Source organism: Belonocnema kinseyi, chromosome 8, assembly GCF_010883055.1.
Source record: "Belonocnema kinseyi isolate 2016_QV_RU_SX_M_011 chromosome 8, B_treatae_v1, whole genome shotgun sequence".
Lineage (NCBI taxonomy): Eukaryota > Metazoa > Arthropoda > Insecta > Hymenoptera > Cynipidae > Belonocnema > Belonocnema kinseyi.
In genome coordinates this window covers 142,335,746-142,356,013 of record NC_046664.1, presented here as the reverse complement: position 1 = coordinate 142,356,013, position 20,268 = coordinate 142,335,746, and the positions used below count along the sequence as shown (strand labels likewise).

The 20,268-nt window shown below is 37.5% G+C and overlaps 1 protein-coding gene across 6 annotated transcripts in view; it reads left to right on the top strand.

Annotated features, from left to right (window-relative positions):
- The window catches only part of LOC117177865, a 670,262-nt gene that overhangs the window by 212,970 nt on the left and 437,024 nt on the right, over positions 1-20,268 (top strand). For all 6 annotated transcript variants that reach the window (XR_004467769.1, XM_033368899.1, XM_033368902.1 and 3 more), the window contains one exon: positions 8,270-10,195. Coding sequence is in view for 5 of the 6 variants with exons in the window: in XM_033368899.1 (XP_033224790.1) it covers positions 8,270-10,195 (1,926 nt within the window). In the remaining variant the exon portion in view is untranslated. The remainder of the gene's footprint in view (positions 1-8,269; positions 10,196-20,268) is intronic.

Below are 20,268 nucleotides of genomic sequence, written 5' to 3'. Positions count from 1 at the left end.
ACACCTTGACAAATGTAATTCCATGTAGAAACATGCGTTTAAATAAAATATTTTACCAAAAAAGTTACCCACGCTTTAACTTGACAGACTGTACATTCGTAGTTAACGGCGGACTAAACCAGCATCTCTATTCGTTGTTGGGGTCACTGAATCCAAATCCGGGTTTCAAATAACCGTGCTGGTTCATATTTTTCGAAAACCGCAAAAATATACGAAAATTGACGTAAACAGCAATTTTTTCATGTTTATTTTTGCAAAAAAAATATATATACTCTTATGCGCGATGGATTTCACCAGCATATCGATATGTTTTCAAGATCGCTGAATCCGAAAGCAAGGTTCAAATGACCCAGTTGATTCCAAATTTTTTGAAAAACGCAAAATAGACAGTAAACGACAATTCCAATTACGGAATTTTCCGTCTGTTTTTTATTTTTCAATCAAGTTATCACGAGGGTAATGCCGAGGAGGGAAATGGGAAAGTGGAGTAGCCGAGATCCATGTAGAACACAATTGAAAATTAACCAAGCAAAATATAACGTGGCATTTATTGTCACTTACAGGAACAGTAAATTATTGCCAGGGCGAAGTGCCGATCGGATGATTGAAGTTCTGGGCAAGAGCGTGACAGAGTAGGTTTTAAGTCCTCCTAGGTAGCCGCGCATGGGGGACGATAGCGAGGCGGATTTCCCAGGGTAAGGTGGAAAAACACTGTACACTCCGTGAGCGATAAAGCGCGAATCGCTGCGGACCGCACCGTCGTCCGACGCTTCGGGACCCCTCGGGGATTTCCGTGCCTTCTCGCGTTCAGCCCGTCAACTTTCTCGCGTAGGGCCGTACCGACTTCTCTGTCCTGGTAACAGATCGGTTACAACCCCTCTCCCTCGCGGGGGTTCGGGTGTATACCTGAGATTTGGTCCAGTTCTCTTTCTAATTCTATTACTGTTTGAGGGTCTATGTGAAGGTCTATTTCTAGAGTATTGTCCCTTGTTTTTATTTCTGGGTTATTGTCATTTTTGCTAATATTTAGTAATTTTTGAATTCTTTTGTTAATGTACTCCGAACCCCCCCTGTACGTGAGTTTGTCTGTCCTCGTTTGGAGTTGTATAGTTTTGTCTATATCTAAAGGGTTTGTCATTACAGAAGGAGTCAGGCATAGTGTAAATTTGCGACGGTACAAGTTTACCACAAAATTGTCCGTTAATGTTTTCTAAGTTTATCCTCAGGTTGTTTTTAAGAAATGTGGTGTTCTCGTTAATTTTTCTTTTCCAGGTTTCCTCAATCTTTCCCCAGTTTCTAAAACAATTGTAAAAAAAGGAAAGTTTTGTCGTTTGGAATCGTGAATAATTTCAGTTTTGTTAAACGCAGCAAGTTTGGATTTTATTGCTACCTTTTTCGTTACATCAAGCGTTTATTTTAATCTAAGGGTTCGTATTGAAAATCTAATGTTTCTCCTTCAGATGATTTTAGAATTGATTCTTGTAGTTTTAAGAGTATTTTTCCAATGCTAAGTAAGAGGAAATATAATTCAAGTATAATTTTCTGTTAGTGGGAAATTACAAATTAGTAGGTATCCCACTAGAAGAAAGGTAGAGTTTCTGTCTAATAGCAGTTTTGATAAACAATATATTAAAAAAATAAACAAAAAGTTAGCATCATTTTAAGTAATGTAGTGCCTTTAGTTTTTGTCTTTCTTCCCTTCTGATGTTTTCTGTTGCTCCAATACGAAAGCCTTTGTTTCGAGTTTTCTCTTCTGTCGGTATGCACGCCATTCCTCCGCGATGGTTTTTTCTTCCTCTAATCTCTTTGCTTCCTTCCTGTTTTCTTTCTCTATTCAGCTTTTTCTGATAATTTCGATGGTGGTGGTCCAAAACTTTCCTCTCTCATGTTCCAGTCTTTCTTTTCGCCTTTCACCTCTTTTTTTCTTGTGTTATTAGCTCTCAGAGTTGTTCATTAAACTCTTCGTGTAATTTTTTACATTGGCGGTAGGCCTTTTGTTCAAATTTCAATGTCAATTTCCAAATTCTCTGCTTAATTCGTAGCTAAATTTTTGTTCTTGTTTTGGGTTGTTTTCTTCCGGCACTGCGTATCCTTCACCGTAGTTTTCTACAATATCGTAAGGCTGGTTGATTTCGCCCCGATGGTTTCCTTATCATCTATTTCCTGGCCACCTACAGCTCCCTCTTCTTCTAGTAGTTTGCCACCCACAGCCCCCTCTTCTTCTAGTAGATCGCCACCCACAGCTCCCTCTTCTTCTGTTGAATGGGTCTCACTTTGGGTAAAGTCCTTGAAAATACGCATAATGTGGCGGTGACGGTCGTATGCTATGTCCTTTTCTGGTATTCCGGCAATTCTCATGTGTAGCTATTTTATGGCTTGGCCCCCGGTTTTGGGCAATTGTTGGTTCGTAGGCGATGTTTTGGCAGTAGTAGCACTTACTTCTGGGATCCATCGTCTGAAAGGTAAAAGTTCGTAATGTCTAGTTTGTTCTTAAGATCTAGTGAGTCAGATTAGTGATGGTTTATTGGGTCAATATTGAGTTTTGAGTCAATTTGTAATCTTAATGCTAATGATCCTTCGCCAATTTGCCATAGTTGGGTATAACTATCCTCACCTAAATTCTTTCGCATTTTATTTTTCTAATTAATAGTATCTGTACCAGTTTTTTCTAATTTAAAATCGTTGATATTCCATTCCCCAATTCTTTTTCCTTTAAGGTTTTTAAATTCGTAAATCGTAGGGGAAATTTTCTTTTTAATAATAAAAGGTCCTTTGTACTTGTCGTAAAGCTTACCCGCTTTTTTCTATCTTATTTGATAGTTTTTTTACTATTTTTAGTACCCTATCATCCCCAATTCGAAAGGACACGTTTGTGGAATTCCGACTCTATTGTTGTACCGTTAGCTTTTCTTATCGGAAATCGGTAATGGGCCCATGATATCTGCAGCAATCATGGTCCATGGTTCTTCAACGATTTTTTTTCCCATCAGCCCTAATTCTGGTTCGTTACTCGGTTTGATTGTTTCGCATATTTTACCATTTTTAACGTATTTGATTATCTCCGAATACATTCCTGGCCGGAAGTAGTTTTCGGAAATTCTCGCGTGAGTTTTTTCGGAACCGAAATGTCCTGCTTGTAAATTATCGTGATTTACTTTCAAAACCTGTGTTTGTAATTTTTTGGGTACTACGAGTTTCCATGTGTTAGAGTCTCGTAAGAGAGTAGATTCTAACGGGTCAGTTCGGTAAAAATAGAGTTACAGGTCTCTGATTCGCCATTTTTCATGTTCTTCCAGTCTTTTTTTTACTTGTCTGATTGTTGTTGAGTACCAGTCGTCTGTTTTGTCATTGGTGCTTTAAGTTTTTCAACCCTACACGCTAATGCGAACGCTATATTCTTTACTGATTCTTCTGATCTTGACAGATCATCAGGGACAAGATTTGAGCTACCTTTTCGGTATATGACTTCGTAGTCATATTCAAGAAGTTCCAGTGCTCATCTAGCTAATCGGCCAGTGGTGTTTTTAGTTTTAGGAAAGGAAGAAATAGAAAACCAACTGGTGAAAATGGAAATCGATTTCTATATGGGTTTTCACCCTGATTATTTTGGTTTCCGTTTTGGTTATTCATTTCACTATTTTTATTTTGCCTTGGATATTTATTATATCCAAATTATTTTTATCCCCGTCACTATTGTTACGCTTTTGTTCGTTTTTATCCTCAATTGCAGGTTCTGTTATTTGTAAAACTTGTCCTCTAACTTTCGACTTGGCTATCTCAGTTTCCTATTCTTTGCTTAAATCTTCTAATTGTTCAAAAGTATTAAAATCGTTCCTTTTACTGTACATTTTGTGTTCTATGCAAAAGTTTATATAGGTTCTACGTAATTCCCATTCGCGATTTTTTCGGATACAGTTTATTAAAAAGTTTTAAAATTTCCTTTAAGTACGAATAGATGCCTTGGTTGCTTTTTTAATTGAAAAATTTTATTTTTTGTTTTATTTCTTCCGAGAACCTATTATCTATATGAGCGTTTTTAAAATCTTCGGAAAAATGCGACCAGAATCTCCAGGAACTTTTATTTATTTCGCACCAATCTTTAGCATCTTCTATTAATAACGTGTCTAAATTTTCTAGAACATCGCGATCGTTTGTTTTATAATCCTTTTTAAATATTTTTAGTTCTTCCAAGAAATGGTACGGTTTTCAATATTATTGTACGATAGTCGACGAGGTTATTTTGACTTTTCTTGTAAATTGAATTAGACGGATTGCCTGGCACAAGATTGTTCGGTTCTATTATTTCTAATATTGGGTTCTATTATTTTCTCTCTAACTTCGAAAGAGCTATTTGCTGGAGGGTCCAGTCTAATCCCTAAATTGTTTGCCCTTTTTCCCCTTTTTTTAAAAATCTTTCTTTTTGACGGTTCATAAATTCGTTAAATTCTATGATTTCTAAGAGTTCATCTGTCTCTAAAATGAACTGTGTGCTGTTTTCCAAAAATGACTCGCGTTCGTAAGCCTCCTCCAAGTCCAAACTGTCATGATCGCTGTCTTTGTTGGCGGGATTATCCATTTTGTCTTTAATTTTCTTTCATCGGCGTTTCATTTACTTTTACTTTTGGGTTAATATTAGGTTTCTCTAAGAGATTTTCGGACTTTATTTTAAATACGATAAGTATATTTGAATTTATTTGAGAGATTCCTAATTAAAATTTTAATTACATTTTAGGTTGTCCCTGAGTTCGAAAATATTGCTCTTTTCGTAATACGGCTCTTTTATTAGGTGATACGTCAAGTGACCTTGCCCCGACTCGAGAGTATTATTTGCTGTACGTACGAACTTATTTACGTGCTTGACCGGTTCGTTCCGTTCGGCGCCCGAAATATTCAGTGGGAATCAAAATTCTCTATATTTCTCTTTTCAGGTTTCACTTTTCTGGAAATGTGCGGCTAACAATAAGTTTAAACAAGATATCACCTTCCAGAACCTATTTTTCTCCCTACATAATACGATTTCCCTTTTTAATTAGCTTTACCTTGGTTCAAACCCCCTCCTACTGTCCTCTTTTGGTTACATTTTTTTAAAGAAAAATGTGAATTTCTATGATTACCAAAACTAAAACCCTTTTACCCTTTTTGGACCGCTTCCAGTATTTTTTTTCTATTTCCTTTTGCTACAAAATCTCGCAAGCAAGCTCATGTTAAAATATTAGAAGGTTTGAACACAGCACATATCAAATTCATAGGCTGCAAGCACAAATAAATCATTGCAAAGATTGCCAACGTATATTATATAAATAAAATAAGTATATAAATTCATTTATCAGTATCTTGCAAAAATATACACATGTAACACATTTGATTAATGCCTAGACATGGCAAATGGATTTAATAGCATGCAAAAATTAGGTTTCGTGAAAATCAGGATTCAAGCGTTGAAATTTGAATGTTAGACTTTTGCGTTTTCTTTTCTCGGCGGGTTTTCAGGAATTTTAAATGTAAAGTGTGGGATTTTTAGGTTGGGCGCCAGGTATTACGGGGGTAATGCCGAGGAGGAAAATGGGGAAGTGGAATAGCCGAGATCCGGGTAGAAGGCAATTAAAAATTAGACCAAGTAAAATATAACGTGGGATTTATTGTCACTTACAGGACCAGTAGATAATTGCAAGGGCGAAGTGCCGATTGGATGATTAAAGTTCTGGGCGAAACCGTGACAGAGTAGGTTGTAAGTCCTACTTGGTAACCAAGCGAGGGGTGCGACCTAAAAATCTCACACTTTATATTTGAAATTCCTAAAAACCTGCCGAGAAAAGAAAACGCAAAAGTCTAATATTCAAATTTCAACGCTTGAATCCTTATTTTCACGAAACATAATTTTTGCATGCTATTAAATCCGTTTGCTATGCCTAGGTATTAATCCAATATGTTACATGTGTATATTTTGCAAGATACTGATAAATGAATTTATATACTTATTTTATTCAAATAATATACGTTAGCAATCTTCGCAATGATTTATTTGTAATTGCAGTCTATGAATTTGATATGTGCTGTGTTGATACCTTCTAATATTTTAACATGTGCTTGCTTGCGAGATTTCGAAGCAAACGGAAATAGAAAAAAATACCACACGTTTCCAGAAAAGTCAAACCTGAAAAGAGAAATATAGAGAATTTTGATTCGCACTGAATATTTCGGGCGCCGAACGGAACGAACCGGTCAAGTACGTAAACAAGTTCGCACGTACAGCAAATAGTACCCTCGAGTCGAGGCAAGGTCACGCGATGTATCTCCTAAACAAAGAAGCGTATTACGAAAAGAACAATATTTTCGAATGGGGACAACCTAAAATGTAATTAAAATTTTAATTAGGAATCTCTCAAATACATTCGAATATACTCATTGAATTTAAAATAAAATCCGGAAATCTCTCAGAGAAATCTAATTTCGGGTGTCATAATAATAAAAAATCAACCAAATTATCACGAATTAAATATAATTCCCTCATTAAATAAGTGCATTAGATGTTCATATAGGGTGTCCCAAATAAGAAGAATTTAAAATTAACCCAAAAGTAAATGAAACTCCGATGAAGGAAAATTAAAAACAAAATGGATAATCCCGCCAATGAAGACAGAGATCATGACAGTTTGGACTTGGAGGAGGCTTACGAGCGCGATTCATTTTTGGAAAACAACACACAGCTCATTTTAGAGACAGATGAACTCTTAGAAAGCATATAATTTGACGAATGCATGAACCGATAAAAAGAAAGATTTTTTAAAGATAGGGGAAAAACGGCAAGCAATTCAGGAATTAGACTGGACTCGAAAAATCGCTGTTTTCGTAAATTTTAAGTATATTTTTGGAGTTTTGGAACAAATATGAGCCAACTCGCTTATTTGGAATCCGGCTGCGGATACAGTGATCGCAAAAACATATAGATATACTGGTTGAATCCACCGGGCATTAAAGTATTTTTTGCAAAAATATGCACGAAAAACTGCTGTTGTCGTCGATTTTACGTATATTTTTGCCTTTTTCGAAAAAATATGAGCCAACTGGATTCTTTGGCTACCGGATTCGGATTCAGCGTCCCTACAGACCTATAGATATGCTGCTGTAGTCCGCAGTGCAGACCACTTTTTTGTGTGCCAGTGTAATTAGTCAGTATTGTCGATTCGAAAAGTTTTATAGCAAAGAGTATTTTTAAAGGAATGATTTGTTGCTTCCGCGAACAAAGAGAGCCCATTTATTTAGAAATAGCTAGATTCTTAAAATATTTCATGAAAATTGTTTAAATAATTATTAATTATTGTCAATTTGACAATTATCATAGAAAAGAATAAACGGAAATACATTTTTAGTTGAGTCCGTAATGAACTTGAACCGATTCACTCAAAAATATCTAAACTCTTAAATTGTTCATAAACATCGTTTCAATAATTTATAATTATTATCAATATGCAAATTTTCATAGCAATGAGTAATCAGAAACACGTTCTTGGTTACTTCGTAAATAAATTCAGCCTTTTTTATTCTTCCTCTTTTTATTTTAAACCTGTTATTTGTACTTAGTGGTACTTTTCCCCTTACTCTTTTCCATTTATTTTCTTCTAGTCACGCTATCATCATTACTAGTACATCCAATATAAAAAAAATTTAAATGTTGTACATAACAATTTTGTACGCTTTAATAACTGAACAGGAAAACTTTACATTGCCTTAAAAAATGTTAGGACAAATAGTCTTATTATCAGTAACAATTTTTATTGTTGCTAAAAGTGCTCTATATTAATGTAGGAATGGTGTTTGATTACAAAAGTAATTAAAAAGTTTATAATAACCATTGTTATTAGCAATTCTTGTGGCCAAATATTAAAATTTGAGATTTTTTCAAATTATAATTTTCTTCAATCGCCATAACTACTTCAGGTATTCTTCAAAATAATAAATATTCATTAATATTTCACATTTAGGGTACCAAGCAGAATATGAGAGTGCCGTGTAGGCTGTTACGTAAGCATAATGAGAGATGGCTTTCACATTTGCAGAATACGCTCTTGTGATACAGAATTGTCCATTATATCTCCTAGCGAGCGATTTGCATGCGCGTCTGTTCTATACGAAATACAGGCGACCAAGAAGATGACCTGTGTTAAGCCATCAGTGCTTTCTTAAATAAAAGCAATTTTTTAATGATTTTTTTTATGAAAGCAATTAATTTCGCAATTAAAATTAATTAAAGATATATATATTTTTGCAGAAATATCGGAACATTCTTCAGCCCTAGTTTCTTCAACACGCAGTTCGCCTAGGGAAAGATTCACTATTTCACCTAAAAGTAGCTCTGAGCGCATTCGCAGTACTATAGGCTACTCTAGATTCAGAACATTTCGAACCACCAATAATAAATGTTTATCTTCATCGTACAAGGACATAGTCAAAGGTCAAAATAACATCCATGTAAACAAAGAGTCACACCAAGAGTTCTCATATAAACATGCAAGAGACACAAATTCGAATAGGCTAAAAGAAAACATCTGGAATAGAATATCTGAAAATAATAAAAATAAGTATTCTAAATTAGTTACCAGAAGTACATCACCAACTCAACCATCATCTTTATCTTGTGTCAGATCTCGCAGACTGGATGCATTTGAAGTTATTAAAAACGATGTCCCATTATTTCGTAAGACGATAAAGACAAAGGATCAAGAAGTACAAGTTGATCAAAATGAGGATTTAAGATTTTCTGGGCTTTCGGGATCTAGCAAGATTTCCGGTACTCCGTGGGTCTCGTGTCTTGAGAAATTCAATTCTTCGTGTTCTTCTTCGGGCATTTCCTATTCATCAAGAAATGATACGCCGCCTGGAGCATTAATAGCCTCTAGACTAAATAATTACGGATTCTCCAGATCTAATGAAACACCATCTTGTTCTACAAGCGAAAATTTCCAGAAGGCAATTTCCGATTTGAGTTGCGATAATACAATTTCTAGCAGCATCAATAGCCACAATGTTAAACCACAACTCCAAAATGCAAATGAAACTCCCAATTTTAATAATAGTCCTATAAAAAAAAAAATCGAAGCAGTAGAAGAAGAAAGTAAAAAATGTATTGTGACATCAGAAGAGTCATACCAGAGAGCACTTTCCATTTCCACTGTATCGAAAGATGAAATGAGGGGTATAAGGCAAAAAAGTTTCTTAAATGCGCGCGGAAGAACACCTGTATCGATAAATGAGGTGGGTATGAAAGAAAAATCTGCTGGAAGAAGTTTTACATATAAAGATTTCCAACAATCGGTACTCAATATGGAAAATTGTCATTCTACTCATTCCCAAATGGAAAGAACGTATAAAAAAAAGAACTGGAAAAGTATGTCAGCTAGCCCTCAGGCTTCTCAGTCTGAAACAAACATGAAAAATTTTAAGCAAGCTAATTCATTCAGTTCCTGGACTTATTTGAAATTGAATAGATCATATTCAAAAGTAGATGCACTTTCGAATACTCGGAGATATAAAATTAAAAAGCATAGTTTGGAGGCTCTTTTTACACAGTTAGACTCGCAAAGTGTCGAACAAACGCCGGCTTTAAAAAGATTCTCGAATTCAGAAGAAAGCAGTAAATTAAGTTTATCTTATTCATCAAGTAGTGAGGAAGGATGTCATATATATTCACAAGGGTCAAACTTGGGAAGCAGCGTAGTGGCTTCTTCGGCAGAAGAGTTATGCCCGGAAATTCAAGGATCCTTTATTCTTTCTTCTGGATCATGGCCAAGACAAGATAGAACTGGGAACACAGAAAAAGAAAAAAAATTTATAGTAAAAACTTTAGTGCCAGCTACCACTATTTTTATAACCGAACAGCACGATTTAGGGGAAATAAGATCTGGTGCTCAGGTAAACTCCAAAGAGAAATATTCTGATTATACAAAAAAACCTAATGAAAATGTATTGCCAAAGACTGTGCAACGCTCTCTTTCTACGAGTTCGAGTTTTGGCAATTACGAACATAATGTAGAAGTGAGATGTAGAAAATCAAGAACGAAGCAATATTCCTCGAGTGAGAAACCTTGGTGGATGGATCCGAATTCTGATAACGTGCCTGAAGGTGTAGAGAGAAATAGTTTTATCAATGGCGATATAAGTCAGGAAACCACCGTCAGCACTATTTTACCCGATGACGGTATGGTGAATTTCTTTTTTATAATAACAGACGATTAATGAAATTAAAGAAAGACAGTAACATCGCTTGTATTTTAGATTAGGAGTTAGCGAAAAATAGTTACGTTTCTACTCACGAAAAATAAATTAAAGAAAGTAGTTACGATCGGGCGTAGGAAGACGAAAACTTGAACGGTACATTTTTTGGGACCAAGAGGCTTCTTGGCTAAAGAAAATTCCGTGAGAGTTAACGCTTATGTTCCCACTATATCAAAATGATTTTCTTGAGAAGAGATAAAATAAGTATTTACTGTCAATAGATCTATTATTGACCCACAGGAAAAATTCATTCAACAATCCAGGTATGTTTATACAATTTTCATCGAGGAGTTTCTAATTAAGATGAACTGTTGCTATTCTTTGGTCAAAACCTCAGCATTTCGTCGAGATTATTTCAAAAATAGTTGTTTTAGGTGTGTAGGATGCATTTCCTTTAAGAAAATTTGGCTTGGAATGAACGTTTGCCACTCCATGTTCATAACTTGATGGTTCCGTTTAATTAGTATTATAAATTAAGCAACTAGGTTTCTCAAACAAATTTCACTTGTAACGCCATGTAAGTCTTTTTCCCGTGTAGGGTATATCTACAAAATCACCTAGTGCAAAGAATTGACTTCCAAAATTCTTCACTGTAAAGCTTACGATATTGAGAATCGTTGTCGATCATAATGTTTGTCAGGTGCTTCTTCTAAAGGTAGTGGGCCGAGAGCATTCCAACCACTATTTTCACCTGCTTCCATTATATCTTTAGGTATTTTTTAGTCTCTTCTGAACACGGTTCTTTGATAAACATATAAAATACACAGTAATTTATCACTACGAAAAGCTCTTATGTGCAACTCCAGACAAGTCTAAACGTGAACTCTTTCGGTTGGAGCTCTCAGAGCAACTTGACTAGCGCAACGTATGTAAATGTCTTAGTAAAAACCCCGCTTTTACGAATTACCTCTAAGTGGGTCTTAATATACATGATTTCAGCTTGAAATACGATAGGAAAATTGCCTGGTGCGAGTTTTATATCCGTACTGGATGTTAGATCCGCACTAAGTCTAAGTCCGTGTACGCCAGCTTCAGTGCCAAGGGAGTGTTTAGAGTCTGTATACTAGGCGAATCCTTTCCTTGTAGATAAATCATTTCTCCTCTGTTCAGCATGCCAGCGGATGCCATGGGCAGATCACTTTAAAGAGATTCATGGAGGAACGTTCTTTCAGCATGTTGGCAAAATGCATGCAAAAAGATTTCATCCCCCGAAAATACACTTCTCATTAAACCATGCCTATCAAGGGAAGATACATTTCCATGACCTGCCCCTAGGAAAAGTGTGTATGCTTCCGCCGCAGCCCTCTGACTGATTAGGAGGTGTAGCGGTGGTATACCTAGATGCATTCTAATGCTGCTTTTGGAGTTTTTCTCATTGATCCAGAAATTGCCAGACAAAATAAACTTTGTGGGTGCTCTAAAAATTTGCTGAAACTACCTGAACTCGTTCTCGGCATTCAGATCTGTAATATATCTAACGTGGGGATAATAAAAGTTAAGAACCATTTGCTGACCAAATCGGGACTGCGGAAACTTGTGTGTGTACCTCTGCTATCCAGGAGGTTTGTTTATCTTCGGATCCTTTCGGTAGCTGATGAGCCTATGGCACATAATGCTATATCTATATATATTACACTTTCCCAAACTTAATATACGCACACATTTTTCCACAATCCTCTATTTATTATATTTTTCCATTTTTTTCTGTTTTAACAGATACAACTGATCTGAAACATATGAACTTATTACTAGATTTTCAATTGCGCTTTTACTCTTTCAGATCGTCGAAGTGATACATCATTTATCGGATCATCATCAAGCTCTTTTGATTTATATTTGCTCAATTAGTCGATGTGACGCACCCAAATTAAATCGTCGACGCAAACCACATAAACAGCTCGAGATTTCTGACCTATGATTTTTCCTTTTGACATTCGAGGCTTTCCAGGTCTGAGATCTCGGGCCCACACCATTTCATCAATCTTAAACTCTATATTTCTCTTCTCTCCATGTTTTTCTGCAATACGTTCTTGTTTTTGTAACGCTCGGGCTTTTGGGTCAGGTATTATGAGATCAAGACGCGAGCGAATCTCTTTATTAAACATTCGATACGCAGGAGATACACTCGTTGTACAATGTGGAGTTCGGCGATAATCAAAATGAAATCGAATTCATGCCTCATTAGAATTTATGCCGCATTGTACACTTTTCTTTAAACTTACCTTATAAGTCTTGACGAGGTCTTCGGCAGCTCCATTGCTCGCAGGATGACCTGGTGGAGAAAAAGTGTGCTTGATACCATTTCCTTGCGTAAATTCCGAAAATTCTGCGCTCGTGAATTGTCTACCATTATCTGTGTGTAGATGCCGCGGAATTCCAAATTTAGAAAAAATCTCTTTAAATCTTTGAATTGTCGGACCAGCCTCAGTACTATTCATTTGAAAAATCTCGATTCATTTGGAGTGCGCATCAATTACCAAAAGGTACATTTTACCGTATATTGGGCCTAAAAAATCTGAGTGAATTCTATCCCATGGCTGATCCGACCAGGGCCATGAATGCAATGGGGCCCTGGGTGGAGTTTTTTGTAACGAAGCGCATGCTTTACATGCTCTTAACGACTCTTCAATTTCTTTATCTATCCCAGGCCACCAAATCTAAGATCTGGCTAAATTTTTCATTTTAACCAGCCCCATATGACTTAAGTGTAATCCGTTTGACATCAATTTTTGCAAAATCTTCGGAATTACCACCCGGTATCCCCATAGTAAGACACCTTGTATCAAATGTAACTCTAATTTATTTTTCTTAAAGTTTTTTAATTCAAGTGATAAACATTTGGAGCCTACCGGCCATTTATTCAACGTGTAATTCACAACTTCGCACAAAATCTTATCTTTTCGAGTTCCATTTCTAACTTTTATCAGCATTACCATTGTTAGCTGATTTAACATATCTTATTGAATACGGAAAGCCCGACAAAAAATTACGACCGTCGTTGTAATCGAGATGCTGCAATTAATGGGATACCCTTTTTTGGTCCAAAAATGTAAATCAACGCTTGGTGATCGGTTTTCAGTATAAATTAACGGCCATACAAATAAATATAAAATTGCGTAACGCCGAAAATTATCTCCGCTGCATTCTATCTAACTATCGCCGCTCTCTGTCAGTCGTAGACCAATCACGCTCTCTTTTCTATAAGGGTCTAGATTGGAAAGCGACGGGTTTTTCAATTCCTGGTTCAATCTCTTTAGACAAAATCGCCGATATTCCTACCTTTGATGCATCGCATGCCAAAATGACCGATAAATCTGGATTGGAATGCATCAAAACTGGTATTTTTTCAGTTTTTCCTTAATTTTTTTAAACGATTGCTCACATTTTTTATTCCATTCTAACTTAGGTTTTGCTAATTTGTCAATTTTAAAAACTAAATAAATTACTTCATCTTGAAAGAACTCTTGCCAACACTCTATGCGACCTGTGTCGGATAGCGGAAAGTGCATCCATCTATTACCAATGGTACGTATACAAAGTTCGTAAGCAGTATTGAATATAGATTTTGTAGAGGAATTACTAAAGTCAACATATATGTGTAAAAACGTTGCTATTTCTACATTTCCTGTTCGCTCTGCTCTGTGAATGCAAGAAGTAAATGCATGAAGCGCTCCTATAGTGAATTTTCCTTTGTTTATGATGAAGTGATTACTATCAAGGGGTTTATCCAGTAGGATTTCCTTCTTTATATGAAAATGGAACATACAAAACTTCTTGCATTAGCATCGCGAATATACCGTCATCAGCGGCTTTGAATTTTTCAAAGGGCCATACGACACATCTAGTCCCTACTAGCCCTATGTTCTAGGCCGTCAGAGAGGTTTATTCTGACAACCCCTCACTCCGACAGGTACTCAGTTTCGGAACTACGGATGTGCACCTGCATGAAATGTTGGGGTATTTCGCTAGCCATTTCTATAATGTCACCTTTCGGCAAAATTAATGTCATCAGTTCAAATTTAGGATTTTCCTTTAAAATTGCTCAGATTTAGCAGTATCACGTATATTTTCAATTCCCTGGTTATGTTTCCTTGTCTGGTTTCATAGCACGAAAGGAGAATTATTGCCATAAGTTTTACATGAAATCCTATTCACTGCATCCAGATCAAATTTGATCTGATCAATTTGTCCTACCCTTGTAGAAATAACATCAAGTCGCTCTTGGGTTCTTATGCCTAATTGGACTGGACTCAACAGCTGTCAGTAAAAACTAAATATGACTTATATGTGAAAGGAGTTTTTCAGGCAATATGTGTCAGTCTCTGAACGCTTCACTAATAGATATAGAGCACAAAGTCAGGTCAATAATAATATTAATCAGAACACCCAACGGGTGTTTCGATGTAGACTGCTCTTTTACTGCCTTCGTGGGCTCTATCTGCTTTTAAATAATTTTCATCGGGATCTTTTTCAGTCCCAGATATGGTTTACAGTTAACCTTCTTGATCCTTTCGACACTGGGGCGACGGCACTCAAGACTAAATGGGTTTCTGTGGCGTCTTTCTTGGCATCCATGATAATCCACTCCTTCACTTTTAACGTGGGTTTCTGAGCTGTTAAACTCTTGTGAATGTATGACGGTTCTTCGGAAGTTCTAGATTTCTATGCCATAAACTTTGCGGGATTTGTATGTTCCTTAGAATGAATAATTTTTATTTTTCATCTTCTCATGCTGTCAAAATGCCTACTACCTCGACTAGCCCATGTCCTAGACATGGACATCAGCAGTCCTCAAACTTCGAGATAGTGCCACCAGGTTTTAACCCATGGACCTTTATTTTAAAGGCTGTTCTTAATAATAGTTAATGGAACTTATTAAAGTAGCAATCCCAGCTATACAATTCGAGGTGCTAGAAACCATACAGGCCATTTGTTTATCTAAAAGTGATTCAACACCTTCATTATTTTCCATCTTTTTAAAAAAGAAATATTTATGGCGAGTGGCCTTATAAGACCTTATGAGGGAGTTGCAACGATTGTACCAGGAATATTCTGTTAAACTAATCGTCCTTATCATCGGCGCTCTTGAAGGTGCCAAGCTTTCACTTGCTAATGGCATAAAAAGCATCCCTGCGTGTCAACAATATGCTAAAACACATGCGAAAAAAATGCAGAAGGCGTTAGTCCTTGGATCGCTCCGTGTTCTTAGGGTGCACGAGGATTTTGCTGAATCGTCGTATTGATTCCTTTACAGACTGTAACCACGTATCTCACGGTCGTGAGACGTGGTTGTGGCTGAAATTTTACCGCGATTTCGCTGGCAGCGCGTGCAATTTTCCAGATTAGCACCCACTCCCGGCGAAATCCTGCGGTTGTCCTTATGACAAATTTTTAATTATATATATATATATATATATATATATATATAGCTTCAAGAAGCTGTGTGATGCCCTCATAACACCTGATGAAGAATGCCCACCCATCATTACCAAGGAGGTGAACAAAGTATTAAGAGGGTTGCAGAACTATTCCGCACCGGGAAAAGATTGTATCAAAACCTTCTGGTGGAAGAAGTTTCCTTCAACCCATCAGCATTTGGACCGTATTTTCATCTCATATTTAAAGTCGGTCCCAAAGGATAGGATTGTTCTGGCAATTGAACCTGCGTGGCAAGAAATGTATGAATAACGAGGCTCAAAGAAAGGCGTAGCGGGATGTCGGGAGAACCTGCTCATCGATAGATGTGTCTGAAAAGATGCAGCATTCTACCAGCGCTCCACTTTTGCCTTACATTATTGCCACTATCTCTAGCACTTTGCCATTCCGACGGGTACTTTTGCTGCAAACCTGCAGATCGAATTTACAGGGTCACTCATATATTTTACATGGACGTTCTTAAGATCTATTCCAAAAACAAAGAGTAACTACATCTAGCTCTAGGGATTGTTGAACGATATACTAAGGAAATTGGAATGGAATTTGGGTAAGTCAAATGCGCCAAGGTTTATTTAAAGCGAGGAAAATTTAATGGTATCTCTGAAGATCCTGAGGTCGTTGATAGAAGCGCTATACAATACCTTTGCACTGGAGAGACTTATACATACCTGGGTGTGCCACAGAGCCGCATTCAGTTTGTGACAAAACAGATACAAACATCTCATCCGGCAGATTTGGTCTTCCGAACTCTTGACGAGAAACAAAGTGTCTGCAATGAACCTGCTTGCTGTCCCGGTGGTACTCTATTCATTTGGAGTAGTTCCATGGACGAAGAACGAGCTCTGATCCTATGATATCGGGACAAGCAAGGTTATGCACATAAACAAAAGCACGCATCTTAAGTCTTCTGTTCCGCGACTGTACACCTCACGTCGTCAAGGTGGTCGCGGAATATTGAGTCTCGAATGTCTTTACAACAGAATCATTCTGGGTACAGCGCATAGAGTCGCAAATGAAAGAGACCCTCTTCTTAGAATGGTGAGCAATCCCGAAGAAGTCGGCAAAGGAGCGTTTCTGTACAAAGCAGCGGAGAAGGCTGCTGAAAAACTCGGACTTAACTTCAGTATTAGGGTGAGCAAAATGAATCAAATCTTATCTTTCTCGAGTACTCACACCTGAAAGTCTGGATTAAGAAAGTATAAGAGAAAAACTTTCGTGAATAGCTCCTCGATAAGAGGATGCACGGCACCTTCCACAGATATGTGGAGGATCAGTCAATGTCTTGTGAGCTAACGTTTAATTTCGTTAAATCGCCCGGATTGAAGTCTGGTACGGAGGGTTTCATTTTTGCATGCCAAGATGGTGTCATTTCCACCTTAACAGACCTTCGCCACATTTTGAGCCAAGACATTCCCGATGATAGTTGTAGGGCGTGCTATGCACACCCCGCACACATACTATCTAGTTGTCCAATTCATGCGGGAACGACCTACACCCAAAGGCAAAATCCGGCACTAAGAGTGCCTCATTACAATCTCTGTCACTCTTACGGTATTAACCTTAGAATCGTAGCTCCAAATGCTCCTAGGGAAATCGAGTCAATTGTCGAGAATGTGAAGTGCCGCACATACTGGTACTTTATATTCTCGAAAATTGTTTCTCTTGCACGCTCGAGGCCGGGCATGGTTCTTCTTGACTTTGAAAAGCATACCTGCTTGTCAACAATATGCTTAAACACTTGCGGTAAAAATGCAGAAGGCATTTAAAGGTAGTTTGGACTCATTTAGAAAAATCGTTTTTTGTTTGTTTGTATTTATCGCTTTAATTATGCCGGAGCTAAAAAAATGTTTCTTTAAAAGGTTGATTGTTTTCGAAATTCTGTTTAAAATAAGCCCAAGGTGAAGCCAATTTTTCTAGTTTTTAAGTAGATATTGCAAAAATAGTCTAAATTTCAATGTTTTCTCACACCTTCAATAACTTCCAAAATAGTCAGCGTTTTTCAATATTCTTGGGCTCATTTTGAAGCCTTTTTTCGCCGTATCTCAACAGCTTACGAGTATGAATCATAAAATTTTTTTTTGAATTGCAAGAACTTGAATTTGTGACAAAAAAAATGGAAAAATTGAAATATTATTTTTAGTAACAAAAATATTTTTGTAAAATATATGAAACATATAGTCATGAATTTTCTATGTAATTTGCTCAAAATATATATTTATTTAACTTTTATTCTGAGTTGCCTACAGATAAGATGTTTCCAAAAGAAATTTTCTAGGATTCATACTCATAAAATGTTGTGATACAGTGAAAAAAAGCTTCAAAATGAGCACCCGCTTCCAGCGAAATCGCGGTAAAATTTCAGCCACAACCACGTCTCACAACCGTGAGATAGGTGGTTACAGTCTGTAAAGGAATCAATACGACGATCCAGCAAAAGCCTCATGCACCCTAAGAACACGGAGTGACCCAAGGACAACCGCCTTCTGCATTTTTCCCGCAAGTGTTCTAGCATATTGTTGACACGCAGAGATGCTTTTTAGGCCATTAGCAAGTGAAAGCATGGCACCTCCAAGAGCGCCGATGATAAGGACGATCAGTTTAACAGAATATTCCGGGTACTATCGTTGCAACTCCCTTATAAGGTCTCGATACCTCTCTTTCTTTTCATTCTCCTTGGCTATGATATTTTTGTCAGCTGGTGCCGAAAATTCGATAACGAACATGGTTCGCTTCTCGAAGTCAAGAAGAACCATGTCAGGCCTCGAGTGAGCGACAGTAACAATTGTCGAGAATATAAAGTTCCAGTATATACGGCACTTCCCATTCTCGACAATTGACTCAATTTCCCTAGGAGCATTTAGAGGAGCGATATTAAGGTGAATGCCGTAGGAGTGACAGAGATGGTAATAAAGCACTCTTAGTTCCGCATTGTGCCTTTGAATGTAGGTTGTTCCCGCGTGTGTTGGACAACCAGATAGTATGTGAACTAAATGCTCGGGGTGTGCATGGCACGCCCTGCAGCTATCATTGGGAATGTCTTGGCTCAAAATGTGGCGACGGTACGTTAAGGTGGAAATAACACCGTCTTGGCATTCCAAAATAAAACCCTCTATACCAGACTTCAATCCGGGCGATTTAAGGAAAGCAAACGTTAGCTCACAAGACATTGACTGATCCTTCACATTTCTGTGGAAGATACCGTGCATCCTCTTATCGAGGAGCTTTTCACGAAAGTTTTTCTCTTGTGCTTTCTTAATCCGGGCTTTCAGGAGTGAGTACTCGAGATAGATTAGATTTGATGCATTTTGCTCACCCCTAATACTGAAGTCAAGTCCGACTGTTTCAGCAGCCTCCCCCGCTGCTTTGTACAGAGATGCTCCTTTGCCCACTTCTTCGTGATTACTGACCATTTTAAGAAGAGGGTCTCTTCCATTAGCAACTCTATGTGCTGTACCCAGAATAATCCTGTTGTGAAAGCATTCAAGACTCAATTTTTTGTGACCCCCTTGACGGCGTGAGATATACAGTCGCGGCACGGAAGACTTAAGGTGCATGCTTTTGATCATGTGCATAACCTTTCTTGTCCCGATATCAAGAGATCTGAGCTCGCTCTTCGTCCATGGAACTACTCCAAATGAATAGAGTAGTACCGGGACGGCAAGCCATTAAGTTTTCCTCGCCTCAAATAAACTTTGGCGCATTTGTCTAACCCAAATTCCATTCCAATTTCCTTAGTATATCGTTCAGCAATCGCCAGAGCTAGATGCAGTTGTTCTCCGTTTTTAGCATTGATCTTAAGATCTTAATCTCTCTATACACCCAACTATTTGAGGCTGAACCTTTAAGATTTCCAAAAGACAGATGATAAGCCTATGGGATGTAGAATCGAAAGCTTTCCGATAATCAATCCAGGTCATTGATAGGTCACGCTGGTAGAATGTTGCATCTTTGCAGACACATCTATCGATGAGCAGGTTCTCCCGACATCCGGCTACGCCTTTTTTTGAGCCTCGTTGTTCATACATTTCTTGTCACACAGGTTCAATTGCCCGAACAATCCTATCATTTAGGATAGCTGTGAATATCTTATAAAGCGTGTTCAGACAAGTTATTGGCCTGTAGTTCTTTGGGTCAGCTAAGTTGCCTATTTTCGGCAGGAGTATTGTGCGCCCTTCCACCAACCACTCTAGAATCGGCTCATCCGACTTCAAATATGAGGTGAAAATACGGACCAAATGCTGATGGTTTGAAGAAAACTTCTTCCACCAGAAGGTTTTGATACAATCTGGTCCCGGTGCGGAATAGTTCTTCATCCCTCTTAATACTTTTTTCACCTCCTCGGTAGTGATGGGTGGGCATTCTTTATCAGGTTTTATGAGGGCAACACATAATTCCTTGAAGCTATTTATATTTTCTGAGTCTTCGTACGATCTATGCTGAACTTCTTAGACTTTTCTTTAAAATACTTCGACCTCCTCTGGTTTGGGTGGGTGTTCGACTGTAACTGGAGGGTCTTGGAAGAGTCGAGATGGGTCAGAGAGAAACTGTTGATTTTCTCTG